Genomic DNA, 19422 nt, shown 5'->3' on the forward strand with positions numbered 1-19422 from the left:
GGATTGGGTTAGCAACAATTTATCAATTTCTAAAGCAATTTAGTATTTAAGTGTTTCCTGAACACAGAGGGATGAAGAAAAGGGAGAACCTTTGCAATATTGCAATCTAAGTAAGTAGTTTATCCCCTCTAAATCCCAATAAGCAATACCAACAAGCACCATAATTATACTTTTGTTAAACAGAAAAAGACACACAAGCATCACTGACATCTTAATAGAAAGGCTAAACAAAAAGTTTTACAATGAAAAAAGACAATGAACCAATTAATAAATGCAAAAATAAAACTCATAGCAATATTTTGTAACACTTTAAAATATCGGTTCTTGCTATTTTGTTTATTAGTCAAGTGTTAGCCATTGCCCTGGTACTTTATAACTTCTATAACAGATATATTATTTGGTGATTAAAACTAAACAGACATACAATTCCCTTATTTAGAGAAAGTATATGGTAAAATTTATTTTTACTTTTTTTCACCAGAGCATACAAAATGTGGAGGTTAGGAAGTAGTGCACTTGGAACCATGGTTATTAAGCAAACCTGGAATGGAATAAACTAACTAATAGCAAAAAAGTGTTTTAAGAAATCCATTCCAGGTGTGCTCCATGACCCAAGTTTTCCCATGATAGTCTACTTTCATCAGTCCTGGAGAACTTTATTAAATCAGGGCCACCATTGGTGTCCTCAATAAATAGTGGAGGAAGTAGTAGCAAAGATCCTACAATAGAAATAAGTAAAGATCCCATAATATCTGACAACGGTCAAGGTCTGTAAGTCACTTTTTTAAACCACAACCTATACCAGTCTTACAAGGCATTACCTCAATATCTTCTTTGTACTTCAGAAGTGAGGCTTCCATTATGTTCCTCAGGGAAAAACTTTCAGACTCCACATCAAAAGTGTGAGAAGTAAGTTGTGAAATTCTATCCCAGTGTCTTTTCATCATTGCCTGGTGAGCAAGACAAATAGCAGAATAAGACAAGATGGAGGCATGAGGCAGCAATCAAAGATGTATTCAAGAAATAAAAAGCCATTTAGCTCTAGGAGCAATGAAACACAGCTGGTGAAATATCCCTACACTAGTCCTGGCAACCTAAGGTATAATTTAATTTATTCAAGAAGAAAATTATTAAGGATGAAACAAGGTACATTTCTGATTTCCAAAGTGTAATCTCTAATAATATTACATTTTACGAATTGTTCAGACTGTCAGAAGACAGTTAATAACTACTTTAACTTGTTTTAGAATCTTTTGCAGAAGTTAAAAAGCCTTGTCAATGCAGGCGGAATAAAAGACGGATGTACAACAACTTATAATATGGAGAAAACTGGGGACATATAAAGTAGAACTACATGAACATAATAAAAAAATCCTTTTAAAATGAAAAAAAGTTAAAAAATATTATGTGTAATGTCAAATACCTATGTAAGTAATGGTCTATATATAATTTGATCTATATATAGTGCCCCATGATCCCTGACTGGAATAACTCACATTGGGGCAGGATGAACCAGGAAAGGGTTATAAGTCATAAAATATTTAGGATGCGAGAAAAAAAGTGATGATTAAAGAAAAACTTTATTGATATTAAGTCATTTTTATTGAAATTGTTTAATACTGATCTATGTTTTTATATTTGCATGCATTAATTTGTTTACAATAAAGAAACAAGGAATTTACTGTGTGTTTATCATTGAGACCTCATAGCAGAAGAAGCATGCCTTGTGGCAGGACTTGTCTGACCAAAACATCAGACTTAGCTGTCTGATAAGACAATCAAGTCATCTTTTTGAGTTATTTAACTTGAGCTTTTAGGTTTTATAAACAATTAGGGCTCAATTTATAAAACAGGGCATTAAATATGCCCCTAAAGCATTACCTGGTGGGAATCTCATGTGTTTCAATGGCAATAACTGATTCCCACCAGGGAATGTTTGAGGAAAGTTGTTGAAGAATGTTTGATTCTCTGTTTTTTAAACAGTTTTTTAAGTTCACAAAGGTGTTAAACTGACCACATTAAAAATGCCATCAGACATACAATAAGGACACATTCTATATGCAGGGAATATTACTGGGGGTGTATAATCTGTTAAATTTTAAACAATGAATTTCTCTGGTTATCACATCTAATAGCGCCTGTACACAGAGGTCACTTAAAGCGCCTTTCCTATGTTACAGCGCCAGCAATCCCTAGATAGCAGCTGTCAAACTCTGTTTAAAACACATATTTTAACTTTTGAACTGGTTATCAAAATTAATTTGGTGAACTTATCTGAAAGTCAGATTGGACAACAATTTTCAACAACAGTGCAACTGCTAGTAACATTGGTTTTCCAGAATATTCTGTACTGCAGAACTCATAACAAACCGTCAAAATGCATATATGTAAATATATACATATAACAGTAAAAAAACAATTAGCACTGCACAATCTTCACACTTGAATACAAATAAATATAATAATAATCATAAAACAAATATTCCTACTTTTCAGCATATGCTGAAAATCTAAACCACCCAATGAATTCTCAGTTGTGAGTTATGAGTTCTCAGAACTTCATTTGCTAAGTTTCTATACCTGCCCCAGATGTAAAGAAAAAAGTCCTAACCTCGTTGCTGCACTTTGATTTTAATACTTAGAAATATAAAAATATAAAAGATGCAGTAGAAAAATTTAAAACAGCCCAAGGTAGACATAATAACTTTTGGCAAGACTAATCCTTTGAAATGCAAATATTTAATGCAAAACTATAGTCTTACTTTATTTGACATCATTTCAAGCAGAGGACAACTCTCACTGAAATCATCAATCTTGGTCTTCAAGTCATTGAATGCTTGCCACTCCTTTAGTGCTTTGGGCAGCTTGCGAATTCTACAGGCAAAGTAATAGAGTAACATGAGTTATGTAAACATCATTATAGACATTCAAAAACATGAATCTAGCAATAGTGTATACCAATTTTGTGCTTGTTAAACTAAACAGGAACACAATACTGCTTCATTTAAATACCTGAAACACAAGATTACTACTTTAGCAACATTTACACATTGCCTAACTAGGAAACACATCTTTCTAAAAGGCAAAATGTATTATCATACCAGAATTTTAGACTACATTTTAAAAAAGGACCAAACCCAAAATGTAATGTGGTTCCCAAGCCTCATGAAAGAAATACCGTGCTCTCTTTCTTGTGTCTCACATTTTTTTCCCATACACTGCAACCAACAGTGTTAGGATTTTGGCAACAAAATCCCAGCAATTCCAGCATTCCAGTGGTTAGCACTTTTGCAGCACTAGGTCCCAGATGCAAATGCATAAAGTTTTTTTCAGAAACATTTGAGCAGTTTATATTTTTTCACATTTTAAATGAGAGAAGCAGGAGAAGGAATTGCACAAACATTGTTTAATTGTTCCTTTATTTCAACACATTCCATTTGCAGAAATCAGCTATGTTTTAATGTTTTTATATTTTGCTCTGCTCTTTATCTTTTGTAAATTCTTGCATAATGTCATGGTGAACTTGTGAAAAATGTTGCTAAATAAAAACAATTATTTGTAGGTCATTTAGAAATTTAAGGCTCTTTGTCGATGGATTTTGGGCTTGTGTAGTTTTTGTTGTTTTTAGGTGCATCCTGCTTTCAGCTGACTTCAGCTTGACTTCTTAGCTCATTCAGATTTTGATAAAGGGCATTTGACTTGCAGTTGGCATCCTAATGATCTGCATTAGTACCTCTTCAAACAATGGGCCTGAGAAAATACACTTTCAGCAGTGAAGCTGGGTGATCCAGCAATTCTGGAATGAATCTGGTCCCGGATTTAAAACATTTTTGTAGCAAACGACTTTGAAGAAATCCATTCCAGGTTTTCTGGATCACCCAGCTTTTACTGATAAACATGTATCCTCTCCAGCTTTGAAGAGCTTTATTAAATCAGACCCAATGAATCAACCCAGCTTCAAGCTGCTTTATTATTCCCAATAAACCCAATCTCCAGTATGGAGAAGAATGCAGCTCCAAATGTACCCAAAGCCCATTGACTCCATATTTGCTGAGAAGAAAAACATTCTTCTGGTTGGTAAAATACAGTTATTTAAGTATTTTTTAAAACGTCATGACAAATGGCTATCCACTATTAATTGTTTCCAGAATTATTTTATTAGTATAATATTGCAAAAATCACATGATCAACAAGAAATGGCTATAATGGTGTACAGAGCACCCTTAAATGCATTTTGTCAGCATTTGGAAAATCTGAAATGGCTTCAGATTGTTTTAGAAGGGCAATTTTAATAAACAATTAATTATAAAAAGGCTTGTGCAAAAAGTATACACATATTTTTGTTTTGTTTAACAAAAGTAAAGTATTTTTTTAAGTAAAGAAAGAGTTACCTTTCAAGACCCTAAAGCTGCGTACACACGTCAGATTTTTCTCGCCCGATAATCGGCATCGGCCAGATATCGGGTGAGAATCTGGCGTGTGTACAGTCGGCATCGTTCATCGTCCGTGGATCCGTCCTGGCGGATCCACGAACGATGAACGACGAGCGATCCTAATGCAAGTGAAGGGGGAGAGCGCGCAGCAGGGTGCCGCTCCATCGCTCTACCACTCCCCTCTCCATAGAGCAGAACGGTGCTGTATGTACAGCACCGTTCATGCATCGTGTAGTCTTTTGTCGTTGGAAAGGATCGTGAAAGATCCTTTCCAACGACAAAAATTGCACGTGTGTACGCAGCTTAAATGTGGTGGTGCAGTTATCACAGATTATACCAAAATTTCAGAGGATGATACAAAACTTTGTTGACTGCCATGGAAAGGAATGCTGCAAAGACTTTCCATATTTTTAGTGATCATTTGGTCATGTGTTAAGAAACCAGCACTAGTTGATTCTGAAGAGGATGATCCTTTAGAAATTCTCATTAAGGGAAAAATGACAATGATATCTGGGTAAAGGGAAGTTGCATCTAATGTCCATAGCCATTTTCAGTTATAAATCTTAGAACAATAAAAAATACCAACCTATTTTGGAAGTCCGTGAGTTCATTATTGATTTTCTCAATATCCAGATCAGTCCAAAGTATTTCATAATACCCATTAATGCTATCTATAACTGAATTGTAAAGGCCGTAGAGTTTCTGAAGTAATGAGAGTTCACGTTTAATTCGTTGCAGTTCCGAGTATTCTAAAATTCAACAAAAATAATTTTGTCAAGAATTTTGCTACAGATAATACATTTGTGTTTAAACACTGCTGTTCTTAGATTCCTACAGTTTTTTTTTTAAAAGCTACCTGTAACTTGCAGGCCAAAAAGTTCTTCTCCTCCAGAAAAAGTAACATACTTCCTCCAAAGTTCATCAAACTTGGCCTGGAAAACTTGCAGTCTGTCACTTGCTTCTCTGGGTGGAATACCTTCTACACCAGGTCCCCTGTGAAAACATGTGTCTTAATTATCACTTTGCTAAAACACATTATCAGGCTTTAGACAAATAGCACATTCTATGAGCATAAACAGCAGAATCTTTGAGGGAACTGAATTATGAATACTAATTACCATAAATATCATATAACACTACAGACCTAATTTTGTGCTCCATAGGTACATTGTATTCATTAAAATTATACTGGGGAAATTGATCTATTTCTGATATATTATAAACCATAATATGAAAAAAATGCTAATAAATATCCACATAAACACCTTTTAAATTATATATGTTTAAAAAAATCTCTGTTTTGAGGGCCATTGATAACTGAAAAATGAGATCTGGTGAGAAATACTTTTAAGTATTTTTTCAGCTGAATAGTAGCTCATTGTATGGCAAGTTACAACACCAACAAATTCTTTAGCCAAATACCTAGCTAACTAACCTATGCTACAAAGATATCTTGAATTCTGACGAATATAATTTGAACATAGAATAATTTGAATTTAGAATAGGTTTTAATTTATTTTAAGTATCTAAAGCTGCATACAAACACACAAATGAATTTGTAGCAAATCAATCAAGGTAGCTAATAAAAAAAAACACTAATTCTAAGATTAAGAAATGACAATTTAAAACACAAGCTCACAGGTCTTACAGCTCATTTGTGTTGTGTCCCAGGGGTAGGCAATCACAGAAAAACATTTATTAACTATACTTACGTTGAGTCATAGTCCTGATAAAAATCAGCACAATCAACCTGAAACTTTTTCACACCATCCAGCAAATCGGTCTTCATCTCTGGTTGTACTTTGATGAGTAAATTCTGGGTTTGCACAACCTATAAAAAGACACAATAAAAACCCTGTTTATATGATAACGATGTTCATAATTCACACATTTCAAGAATTAAGTTTACCTGTGTGTTTAAGTTCTTCCAAGCATAAGCTAATCCATCTACACGCTCCGCATTGCCATCCTGAAATAGTAGATCGTATTTTACCAGAAGACTATTAGATTCCTCAATAGGTCCAATCATCATGTCAATCCTAATTTCTGACTCTCTGATTTCTTTCAGAGCATCCATAGCTCCACGCACATCATCAAGATCATTAATGGGTCTATTCAGTCTTTTATTAAGGTTATCAATAAAGGAATAAATTTCATCCATATCCATTGCTGCTTTTTTATTTAAAGCAGAACCAATTGCTCTTTTCCAACGGCGACATTCCTGTACCAATGCCATTTTTAGAGAGTCGGTTGAGAAGTCAACAGAGCCAACAATGCAGTGACCTGGAAGCTCGCTGATTTGGGATTCCAATTGCTGTAGGATAAAATATAAATATTAGTTAATACAACCCAAGTACAGTAATTGGATACGTTGTAAAATAGCTATGTGTAGACAGCAGAAATTCACTTTACTTACAGAGTAATAACTTAGTTGACTGCGGAATTCAGACATTACAGGGTTAGTGTCAAGGAATTCTTTTACTTTTTCATCAACATCCTATAAAAAAACAGAATCAAATTAAAATAAATAAGATACGTTTTTGTATGAATGGTATTTATTTCATAAACAGGAACTAACGTTAGACAACCAAGACTACTGGCAAACATCTGCAGGCGTATTACTTTATACAAAATTTAAGTATGACATGCTAGATACAGAGAAGAAAGTGACACATGTTTTACCTGATTCCAGATTCCAGAAAATGTAGTAAAGCTGTTGAGCACATCTGTAGCATCCGTTTTAAGAGACAAGACAATGGAGCTGAGCTGGATGACAACTTTGCTCACATCTTTATGTTCACTGATTTGCTTATCCAAAGGTTTTAGCACAACCATTTTAGTAAGCTCATCTCCCAAATCTCTAGCAGCATTTTGCTCCATCTGTGAATATATTACAAGTACAAATGAATAAAGACATGTACAGACAGTAATGTTACCTGAAAAGCCAGGGAGATCATGCTACAGAAAATGTTTGGTTAATAGCGGGCTACAACCATACCAATCCTTAGTCTTGATCTACGACTCTGTCCCCATCAACAACACCTTTTTTTTTTCCCACAAAATATAGAAGAATTTTAAACAGACATATGACAAATAAAGATTACTATGCCGACTATTACTAAATCAGAATTCTTCAGTCGAGGGTTGTAAGTCTAACATATTCTAGAAGGCCATGTTCACTAACATACTGTAATGTCCATGTCCCATATATTAGAGATGCTATATATATGCTATATATATAGCAATAAACACACAAACATTTCAGCAGCTTTAAATATTGACATTTTAAGGAAGTAGTTGTCAACTATCTTTAAATAGTGTTCTCAAATGTGGCCCCTTACACCTCCACAGACACCTGACACCCCCACAAGTGGTGTATTCAAATGATACACACAGCTGACAGACTATGGTCATGCTACATGAGATGGCCAGATATTGCATACATAAGACAGGAACTTTTAATGACTCAAATTCTTCTGGAGGTGGTCACAGACTGAAGACACAATACATTGGAGTGACATTTTTCATTCTCAAGCCCATATAGAAATGTATCCTTCATATCTGTGCTTTTTACTACCCCCTGACTATTGTTGGTGTTGCATTTGATATTTTCTTTACCCAGGTTTTTCAAGAGCTCCACAATCATTACCAAGAGCCACATAAGGTTCACAGATTAAAGGTTGGGCACCAGGGCTCTACAAGATCAATTAACTAGAAATTACTGTTTGCTAAGCAAAGTGACTAATTGCAAAATGTAAAATCATGGCCTGAATAAATGTTTCACATACAAAATGGAATAATTGGCAAGGATTATGCAAAGCCATCATCATCACGTGGCTTTATTCTAGCACATATTATTTTCTATTAATTCATTAAAAATAGACTTAATGGAACAGTAATTTTTAAATCCAGCTTTCACACACTTAACGCTAGCTTTACTTAGAATTTAAACATAATTTTTATTTCTCAATAATTTAAATGTAATTTGTATTTCTAGTCAGAATCTTCTGCAGTTTGATGTAAAGAGAACAGAAAGCTGCAATGGGTCTTTGGGAGGAGAAAAGCGTCAGCTATGCTGAGACTAAACATGACAGGACACGGCTGAACAATAGCAAGCAGACAATGCCCTGTGGAACTATATGAGGGATTCAAGAGAGCAAAAGCAGGACACCTCATCATTACTAGATGATGACTGTAAATACTGCTGACTTTTCATTTCTCAGAAGTGTCCTACTACATTTTCAAGGTTATTCTGCAAAAACTTTTTCTGTGTGTTTAAATAACTTTTTTGTAAGTAGAAATACTGCCTAAATTGTAAAATAGATCAAAACCTAATCTATAAAATCATATTTAGGCTTTAAAATACAAATGTAATCCTGGACTTCTCCAAAGAACTTATCAAATTCAGGCAGATACACTGCAAATGCAAGGCAGATCTATTTATTTTAATAGATTTATATTAAAGTGTATGTGCCTTAGCTTTCCTCACCAAACATTGTATATGTCTTTTGAGTCAATTCATATTTATTATTGGATTGTAGCCTCTATCACACCATACATTTTTATACTAGTATACTGGCAGTATGTAGATAAACTATACATCCTATGAGCTATAAAATGAGTTCAACTACATGAATACTTTTTAGGATGTATTTTAATTTTTAACACTACTTTATGATATGTAGATTTGTGTTTATATGGCATAAAATTATGGTATATGTGTTAATGCTTCTAAATAATGCACAGATAAAATCAGTGTTAACATAGTATGCCAAAGTTAATAGCCTAATGCATATCTAAGGGGCCTATTTGAAATTAGTGCATCTGATATTCAATATTTATCAGTGAAGAATCTTTCAGGTGCATGTGTTTTAGGTGGTAGTGATCGATTCTCCACTAGGTAATGCTACTGAATGTCAGATTTACTGTTTTATAAATATACCCCTAAAAGTTAGTTTGTTTATAAAAACAAATAAATTTGATCTCAGCACTGTTCATGACATTGCCATCAGGTCCATCAGATTTTATAGGCTTAGCAAGGGCATGATAGTCCATTACCTGTTGTTGTTTGTGATGTAGATGTGCAAAATTCCAAAGGGGAATGTCCTTGGCTGCTGACAATATAATATTTATAGCTTTGTTCACTGCAATCTGGAAAAGAACAGAAAAAGCACCTTGGAAAAAACGGAACATCATCTCTGAAAGCAATAACACTGGGGAACAATTTTGAATACATTTTTTGTTGACTTCAATTTTTAAGCCTATTTACACTAAAATAGATATGCTGATTCTGAAAGTGCAGTTAGTTTCTTCTATCATGTCAGGTTTTTTTCTCTACTGCTGATATTAATGCGATTACTGTAGAGTGGATTTGTATAGGCTATTCATTTACATGCAAGACAGTTTGGTCAGGGGTTGTGCGCTGCTCTACGTAGTGAATAAGCAAAATGTATTTTTCCACTTACACACATATTTCCTTTCTTTCAGATCATGTCTGGCTCCGCTGTTTCTCGTCTTAGGTGCCTAAACAACCCTGATTCATTTTGTCATATCTGTGGCAGTTTCACCATTCCCAGTCAAAGCACATTTGTAGAGCAAGCCTATTTAGCTTATTTCAATGTTAAACTTGGTGATCAAGATAAGTCTTAAGTCTCGCGTGATAAGATGCCATTTGGTATACCTATGGTTTGGCGAAAGCCAGGAGATCATTTCAGTGTCTGTTACTTTTGTATAGTGAAAACATCAGGATATACCAAGAAAAATAAATGAAGCATGGAGTATCCTAGTCTACCATCGGCTATACACCCAGTGGCTCATTCAGATAAAATCCCAGTGCTGTTTTTTGTAACACTACCCTCTCTTGAAGAACATGATTATGGTGATGAACTAGGTGACAACAATGATGATGAGTTTGAGATTGAAGAGGACTAGTATGTTGGTAAGAGATTCAGCATGAGTTGAGTAATTTGGGACTATCGAATAAGGCTTCAGATCTCCTAGCATTTCTGCAGTACTTTAAAACTGATAGGGGCTTTGTGTATTGCCATAACATACCTGGTTTATTGGAGGAATTGGGAATTCCAATCTATAGCTCAACTGAATGAGGACTATTCATCAAAAGCTCAAAGTGGAGCTTAAAGTGTGTCATTCTTCACAATGGCAATATATTTGGGTCAGTCCCAATTGGCAATTTAGTTTCTCTTTGTGAAGAATATGCAGATAAAGAGAGTCATTGAGTTGTTGAAATATCACCAACACAATTGGGTCATCTGTGTTGACCTTAAAATGGTATGCTTCCTTCTGGGTCAGCAACGGGGATACACCAAGTATCCCTGTTATCTGTGCATGTGGAACAGCAGAGCTTGTGAGAGGCATTGGGTAGAAAGGAATTGGCCTCCAAGATCTGCCCTAAAACCAGGTGATCCAAACATTCTACATGAGCCTCTTGTTAACAGAAAGAATTTTATATTCCTACCTCTGCACATGAAACTGGGTCTGATGAAGCAGTTTGTTTTTTCATCAGGACAATGTTAGCAGTCCAAAAGAATGCTTGGTTATCATTCAAAGCCATTGTCAAGGACTTTCTTGACACGAGCAAAAAATTACAGAGAAATTGTCCAGAAACTCTTGGAGAGCTACAAAATGCTTGTTTGCAATATGAGCATCAAGGTGCATTTTCTGCATAGCCATCTTTCTAACTTCCCGGAAAACCTTGGTGCAGTCAGTGATGAGCAAAGTGAACAGTTCCACCAAGATCTGAAGGTCATGGAAGGACGGTATCAGGGTAGTTGGGATGGACATATGATGGCTGACTATTGTTGGAGCATCTGGCGGGATTGTCCTAACACTGAACACTCCAGGAAAAGCTGTAAGCGTAAATTTTTTCTTAACCGCTTACCTTAATAATTTTCAAATGTTTTAAAAAAAAATGTCATAGAGTATCAATAAATCCTTTCTATGAACAAAAGAAATTTAAATAAACAGTACAATCAAGTTATTATTTCGTTATTTTTTCATTGTATGTAAAATTTGTATGTTTTTTGACAAAAATGGAGAGTACCCTGTATCGTAAAAACTGAACGTTATAGCAAAAAACTTGATTTACCAGCCAAAAAGTGTAAGATCTAACTCAACAAAAAATGCATTCCCCAGTGTAATTAAAGACACTAAATAATCATACATCTATTTTGTGAGCTTTGTTTTTTTAGATTAGTCATTAAAATAACCAATAGCTGCTGACATTTTTGTATTATTCCTGCTCTAAAACTGTGAATCTGATTGGTAGCTGTAAGGAAATAACATCAACACCTAATGATAACACTGATGTATCATAAGGCCTTATAAAACTGATATTCTTATGCTTTAGGGTCCACTTGTATTAAGCGCTGAATGAGAAGTTGTAAAGTTGTGTCTCCTATTCAAATTCTTTTTTTATTTAAATATATATAGAGAAATTAATGGGTAGGAAGTAAGTGAAAATCTGTCCACTCCACTCTATTTGACTGGAGTCAGAACAAACCATTAACAAATACTATTTTTTTTTATCCATCAGGGGTACTAACACTTCTCCAGTCTATCCAAACGAAAAAGTTGGGACCAACGCTATCTTCTTCTTTTAATTGTTGTTGGTAAGGAAACAGAAAAAAAGTGAGATGCCAAAGAGTGGCTAGGTTGAAACACAGATGTTCTCATTCCCTATACAAGAAGTCCAGTAATGATTACACAGTAGCCGTATATAATATATATTATCAGGAAGTAGGAACCTTTCTTCCTATAATCCTAATATTCACTACAATATTTTTTATTTTTGGGTTGCTGAAATATTTGCAATATTGTAGCGCATGCCATTTTTATGCATAATTACGGTTCAGCTTGTATAGCGCTGTATAGCAATAGAAAAAAAATTAAATTTAAAAATATGGAATAAAATAAAATGTGGAAAACATATCACATGTTACAATCTTCTTTGTACAGGGTATTTTGTTCATAATGCCACTGAGCTAGTAAACTTTAACCAGCCGGATACAAAGTAGAACACCTGCCAGGCTATGTTCGGTGACTTAAAAGTAAACATAACAAGCTTGGGGCATCGTCACATTGGTGAAATGATAGGTAGGGGCTCTAAAGAAGTCTGTGCAGGGCAGTAGTTTTAACAGAGATTGCAAAGGTACACTTTATTAAGTGATTGTTTAAAAAAACAATTTACAGCAGTGTCAAACAAGGTTTTAACATTTTCTTACTTGTATGTCTTCCAGGCTAGGTCGCATGACAACATTTGGAATAGCAAGATGGATCTCAGCTTTGAACAGTGGGCTTGAGTTGTCTTTTGTAAGTTTTGTTGTCTGATATTTGGAGCTTACTGTGTGTAACCGACGTTTTAAAGTGTCTAATGAAACTTTTGTGCCTTTAAAAAAAAGAAAAACATAATTGATCAATATGTACGCAGAAAGGCAGTGTAGCAGTCCAAAAAAACATTAACACTTTTTTTATTCTTCTTCTTGTCTCGTTTAGACAGGTAAAAATGTAAAAAAAAAACAAATAACAAAAACAACACACACAGCAGTCCCATTTTACAATTTCCATTACATGTTTCTAAAGTGCAATATTCATTCCAGGATTTTGGGAATTCACAAATGTGATGCACTATCATTCAACAAAGCACTTAAAGAGTACCTAAACTCAGAATTTTTACTTTACATAAAAGGGTCGACAACCCTTTTATGTACGGTAAAAATTCTGATTTTTTTTTTTCTTTTTAAGTTCAACACTTTTTTTTTAGAAAAAAAAGGGTGCAGCACCGTCCCCTAATTCAATGAATGGGAGCGTAAAGTCTCCAAGGATACCTATGTCATGCATCCCGGGAGGCTCTTGGGTGCTCCTTCTGCGCATGCCCAAGCATCTCGGGCATGCGCAGAAGAAACCTTTTGATGAAAAGGAAAAAATTGGCGATCACAAACATGCGCAGTGAGATCAGCAAGTTTATTTCCAACCTATGTCACCCGATTTTGCGCATGGGTTGGGTGACCTAGGAAGAAGAACCCAGAAGAAAAGACAAAGATGGCGGTGCCCGGCGCGCTGGCTAGGCGACGGATACCAGGACGGCGCCGGACGCGATGGAAGACACCTCTGGACCAATCCACTGCACTGCAGGATTGAAAGTAGGTGGATTTTTTTTTTTTGTCTTGGGGGACTTTTGAGTTTATTTACTCTTTAAATCATTTTGCACTTCACTGAATATTGCCCAATGCAGACTTTAATGGCCCTAGTCCCAATTCATTGCTTCCTATGGACAGTCAGTAGGATAAAATGTTAAAGCTAGGTAGAATATAAACTAATGTTTTATTGATACATTTTTAACCTGCATGCACAGATTTCATTGCAGGCAGGTAAAGTAAATGATTAAAAGCAATCAAACAACGAAGATGTTCTGTGGTTCAGAATGTCATGACTTTAGGTGATTTAATTTATACTAGGCTGTTATTTGATCTGCAAGTTATCTAATGTAAAAGGTTTGACTGAGGTTTTATCAAAGAAAACACTGCAGCCTATATATCACTGATAGTCAACAACTTCAAAACGCCTTCAAAATTAAACAAGTACAAAATTAAAATGATTGATCATCTGTGCTAGTCTATTAGTGTGCTAATAGTCTATTGTGATAGTCACCTGTGATGGTAGTCTGCAATTTTATCTTGTTAGTCTCTGTATTTGATGACAAACGGGGAACAGGGAAACAATATATCTTTTACAGAATAACTGCAATCTAGTTTTAATAAAACAGTGTCTAATGCATACTTGGTGACAACTTGTATGCAAAAACCCAATCGCATCCACATAGAACCCACCCAGTAAAACCACGCTTCCTAAACATCCCCCTCTATTCTGCTTACAGGTATTCTAGTGCACTACATTTAGGTTTTTCTAAAATTTTTATTCAAATTTGTCTCTGTTGCACTAACTACAGTGTTAGAGCTGTTTTTCCTAGGCCCAAAAATCTATGATTTTGTTTTTACAGTTTACAAGCACCATTTGTAAAAATATATTAGGAAAAAACAACCCAAAATAAAACCACAAAACAGTAGCACTTACATTTTACAAGGGAGTCTGTATTTTTCTGGCATAAATGACCCATCACATTATAGTAACTACAGGGAAGACATTCCTGACAGCGAGTTTTCTGTTTAGCATCAAGATGTAAACAGGCAAATGAGTCCTGCAACAGAATCATAACAGAAAATATGTTAAAAACACTATCTAAAAATGAACTTGTTCTAAATAGTGTGCAAACCTACTCAATAAACTTCTCATTGGTCCCTTTTGGTATGATAAATATTCAGTTGACAGCAAATTGCTATCTCCTTTATAAAATACTTTAGTGCAAAAACTACCTGTTGCTGCAGTTTAATCAGTTACATGTTCTCAGTTATGCCAGTTTAAAAAATTAAAGAATCTCGCTCATCTATAATATAACAGGAAAGAGGGAGTGCAATTATGTCCTAGGGTGATAACACTGCTTCTCTATAGATACAGTAAGTGAGCGTTTTGACTATTACTGCAGAATTATTTAGTGAAAATGAAACGATAATAAATATAAGTAATCTAAATTTAAAGACTAAGCTGTAAAATAATAAATTTTATTCTTGAATTTAGTTATGCTTTCAAAATAACCCTTCCTAAATGTATAACACAGCAAAATGTAAACCTGCCTTAGAGCAAGTAGTATGTCTGAAAATGTTAGTGATTAAAAATGTAATGTACAAGAAGTGTTGATAATGGTAAGTGTTACTGCCGCTCCACTTGTCAGAGGTCAATTCATTAAATGTAGACACCTTCTAATTGATTGACCCCTATTTCTGGATGTCCTGTATTCCAGGCTTGCATTGGGAACTGAGAACTGCAGCTGGTAAAGATTAATGTAAAATGATACTAAGAAGTCTGCCAGTGACACAGATTTCTTTATTAATGGAAAGGGGAACACTTTAAATTCTTTCTTTACAGTAATAGCAGGAGGCCAGTAGACCTCCTAACTATAATGTGTCTGTAAAATAATTATATGAGAGAAATGTAATAGCTTCTTGATACTTGGCCATTATTATAGATAGTGCTGATATTTGCTTAAAAATCAGGAACATATTCACAAGACTCATGTATGTAACAAGCCAAATTATGTTAGTGCTCCTCAATGACACTGTGAGAAGATCCCAAGTTTACAGGATGAATCATGAATTACCTGTAGACTGTTCCTGTCTGAGGGTTTCAGCTTATTCTTTAGGGCATCAATCATTTCATACAAACAGAGCTCCACTTGCTTGCTTTGCCTAGATTGTATCAATGCATAAATGTAAAAACATATTTTGTTCAATATAAAAATAAGTAGAGTAACATTGCTTTCAAATACAACTGTTTTCTTATGGATATTGTGTATAGCAGTCTGCACAGCAATACTTATATTATTAATACAGTTCGATTGTGTTTTTTCAGTTTTTTGGGGGTTTTTTTGTGAAAAACACAGAAAGTTACTAGCTAACATTTCAACTATACAGCTGCTGTTTATCATGATTGGCATAGCAACTTCAATGCAGCCCTCACTAGTTGGACTTTCTCACCTTTCTTTGCTTTACTTTAGTACACCTTTCCTTTGAATAACCTCCTCAAGCCCCAGAGTGTTGCGGATGAAGTCTAGCACTGACCTTGGCCATTTTTTTAGGTAATCATTAGAGCTTTTTCAGACCCAAGAGAACAATAGTGTTCTTTTGCATGCTCAACCACAGTCCCAACCTTTCCCACTGACTTCAGAGAGAATAGGAGAGGTTGGAAACTATGTTTTTCAAGTGGCTGCATACAGTTGAGACTGTGGCAGATGTGGTGCAGTTCTGAAAGGTGACAAGTTGCTTTTGGCCACACAGTTGTTGTTTTTCAAGATTTGCACCTTGGCTTTAGACACATGGAAATCTAGTTACTGGTGGTGAGCAGTTTCACAGTATGGGTCTTTATTAACCCCTTATCTACTGCCCTTCCTAACCAACTGGAACTTCTGACCACTTTCACAATGCCACATTTATGACAGCATGATTAGATTTTGTTTTTTTGTTTTTTTTTTGTGGTGTAACAATCAGAAGCCCAATTAACTTGAAAGGGGCACTGATCCTCACTTTTTCTAGCTTTATTTTAAAAAGCTGCATTGTATTCACCACTGATTTTGCACATCAGCTGAAATGCAACAGTAGTAGTCCAGAGCAACTGTTTACCGGTACTACATCTAAAATGCAAAAGTGGAGACCATTTATGGTATGGTTGTGGTATGGTTGTGTAAAGCTGCACAACACCATACTACCTGGATAAAAGGATGGCCCAATAAATACGCAGATTGGCTCTAGCAAATATTCAAATAGTGTAACAGTCATCATCATTTCGAAGAAAATCTTTGTTTCAATGAATTATCATAAAATCATCATGTCACATAAGTCAAAAACTTGATAATGACCAAAAAGCCTAAAACAAGTGTATACTGTTAGAAATAAATGGCTATATTGCTATATTATAAATTAGGCTATATTTTTACCATACATCCCTGATTCAGGATGTGCATTTGGCTGATGGGGAATAAAGTAAGGATATTCAAGGCTCTGCCCACTGTCCTTTAAGGAGGAAATTCCTCTTATTTATAGTACATGAGATGCAAAGAAGCATGTAAATGTTTTAAAAAGACTTTGCTGTGCTATATATAGTCTGTTTATATAAACCTGTCAAAGTAGTTACATTCCAAAAGGGCTAAATAATGACCCAAACCTGTACTGACAAAAGAAACCCTTGTAAAAGCTTCAAAGTATGTATCTAGTCGTGTTTATGACATCAGTACATGCATATACAAGTCATTTTACCATTTTTACCAGAGCTTGAATGAGGATACTGCTAAATAAAAATGACATTTTAAGAGAACAAAAATAGGATATTTGTGAAATTGTATATTTTTGAGTCTAATGTTATCAGACAATCAAAAAAGTCACAAAAGGCCACTCACAAGGAAGAAATATATTGATGCAAGGCTTACAAAGAAACAAATGTAACAATTTTTACACACTGATTCAAAGAATGTATAAAACTATTTGTGTGTCATTACATGTACTTACTTATCCATGTCTGATTATCTATCCTGACAGAAATGTGTATGATGGAAAGCCAAAAAGTAGCATACCCCTGAATATATTCTCTCATATCCACTCTAAGTTTGTATGCAAAAAATACTCAAAGGTTTTAAAAAGAGTAAAAAGTTTAGGTGAGGCTAATTTTATTGTTTGTGCCCCGCAATTCTAAAAGTAGCATGGTCATATAAGTGTTTCAATCACTAGCTATACATGGTAGCAGTAAACCATTGCCTTCTGTATGTCCTCTATATGGACTTTTTACATAAAAATTATAAGAAAACTGCAGCTGACAATACTAATAATACCGGTACTACATAATACTACATCAAGGAGATGCCATTAAGACTGCTCATGCTGTATGGAATATATATTTTTTGTAGGGGGATATAAAGGTAAGCTAAACAATTGGTGAAAAGACTCCAATTAAGCCTATTTAACAAAGGAATTTGTATAATTAAATTTGTTTAGGTTTAGTTGGTCTGATCTTTATTTTAGTGCACTGGCGTACATCTATTCTTTGTTAGGTAATGATGTCTGTCTACAGTATTTTTGTATGCTTTCTTTTTTTTCTATATCTTGTACATCAGTTCTACTTTTCTTGAGCTAAAGCCATTTAAGCGTTAAAGGAATACATTCCACTGAATTAAAAACCTAGAACATAACAATACTTACATAGCCAAAGTCTCTTCTGCTGCAGCAATAACTTTTTCTGTCCTCTCTAGAAAAGCTGGTACAGTAATGGCATCATCTTCAGGCAAATCCACCAGTGCAGTTTCAGATATGTCTAACAGTAGTTTTTCAATTCGGCACTCCAGTATATCAGAGGCTTCCTTACATATCTGTTCTATGTCTCTCAGCGAACTGTAAACATTTGCAATGTCTGAAATAAAAGAAAGGCATATCAGAATAAATAGTAATTATTAACCAGTGTTAAAGATACACTTCTACTTGCCTATTCAGCTATAAGAAGCCACAATGGATATTGTCCCTCTCTCCACGTGTCACATAGGAGAGGCCACATACTACCCCATAGCCAGAAATCCCACTCTATTAGAGCAATAGAAGGAAGGCCTCTCTAGAGTGGGGAGGCAATGACATAGCGCCTTGCACAGACAAACTGATAATGGGCTTAATTTATTAAAGGTTTGCTGGATCACCCAGCTTTACTGATGAAAGTATATCCTCTTCACCCTTGAAGAGCTTTAATAAATCAGGCCCAGTGTGTCTTTAGGCGGGTAATACACTGCATAGTTGACAGCATATCTAAAGAAGATTGTACATTTAGATTTAAAATGTTTGGCTTTACTCTCACTTCTTTGTGTCAGAATTGTTTTTCTGGTCTGCTTGATATTGATTTTACTGATCTAACATTTTAAATCTAAGAAAAGCTAGACAGCTAGAGAAAAAGACTTTTTTAGATTTTGTAGTTTTAAAGGTAGTGTACTATTTTTGTCTTTGTCATACCCAAGAATATATGCAAAAAGATTGGAAGTTGGAGCAGTGACTGAATGGCAGAGAACTGTTGATTCCAGAGATGTGTATACAAATTAAATCAGCTACTTTTCTCTTAACAGCAGAAAGTTTATGATCAACTGCTGAATATAAACATATAGGTTCTTTTAAATTATGTGGGTGCAACGTAGCAGAATAGTAGCATGATCGTCACATGTACATGACATTTTTCATTCTTCCCAGACTAGATATGGTTGGGTAATAAACTCACTGAGTACAAAGGAGATATTGGATATTAGTTTCCAAGGGATAAAAGGTATATTACATATGCAAGGCAATAATTTGTACTTACACTTACAATCAACCGTCATCAAAACTGCTGCAGTTAGTTA

At 34.8% G+C, this 19422-nt stretch overlaps 1 protein-coding gene across 1 annotated transcript in view; it reads right to left on the minus strand.

The window, feature by feature from the left end:
• The window catches only part of LOC140331139 (dynein axonemal heavy chain 5-like), a 160821-nt gene that overhangs the window by 107446 nt on the left and 33953 nt on the right, over positions 1–19422 (minus strand). Inside the window, exons 22-34 of the mRNA XM_072411892.1 lie at positions 18251–18458; positions 15664–15751; positions 14523–14646; positions 12674–12837; positions 9492–9584; positions 7116–7313; positions 6850–6930; positions 6343–6747; positions 6146–6264; positions 5290–5426; positions 5020–5182; positions 2763–2874; positions 822–950 (exon numbers count right to left, since the gene is read on the minus strand). Coding sequence (XP_072267993.1) covers positions 822–950; positions 2763–2874; positions 5020–5182; positions 5290–5426; positions 6146–6264; positions 6343–6747; positions 6850–6930; positions 7116–7313; positions 9492–9584; positions 12674–12837; positions 14523–14646; positions 15664–15751; positions 18251–18458 — 2021 coding nt within the window. The remainder of the gene's footprint in view (positions 1–821; positions 951–2762; positions 2875–5019; positions 5183–5289; positions 5427–6145; positions 6265–6342; positions 6748–6849; positions 6931–7115; positions 7314–9491; positions 9585–12673; positions 12838–14522; positions 14647–15663; positions 15752–18250; positions 18459–19422) is intronic.

Source organism: Pyxicephalus adspersus, chromosome 5 (genome assembly GCF_032062135.1).
Source record: "Pyxicephalus adspersus chromosome 5, UCB_Pads_2.0, whole genome shotgun sequence".
NCBI lineage: Eukaryota > Metazoa > Chordata > Amphibia > Anura > Pyxicephalidae > Pyxicephalus > Pyxicephalus adspersus.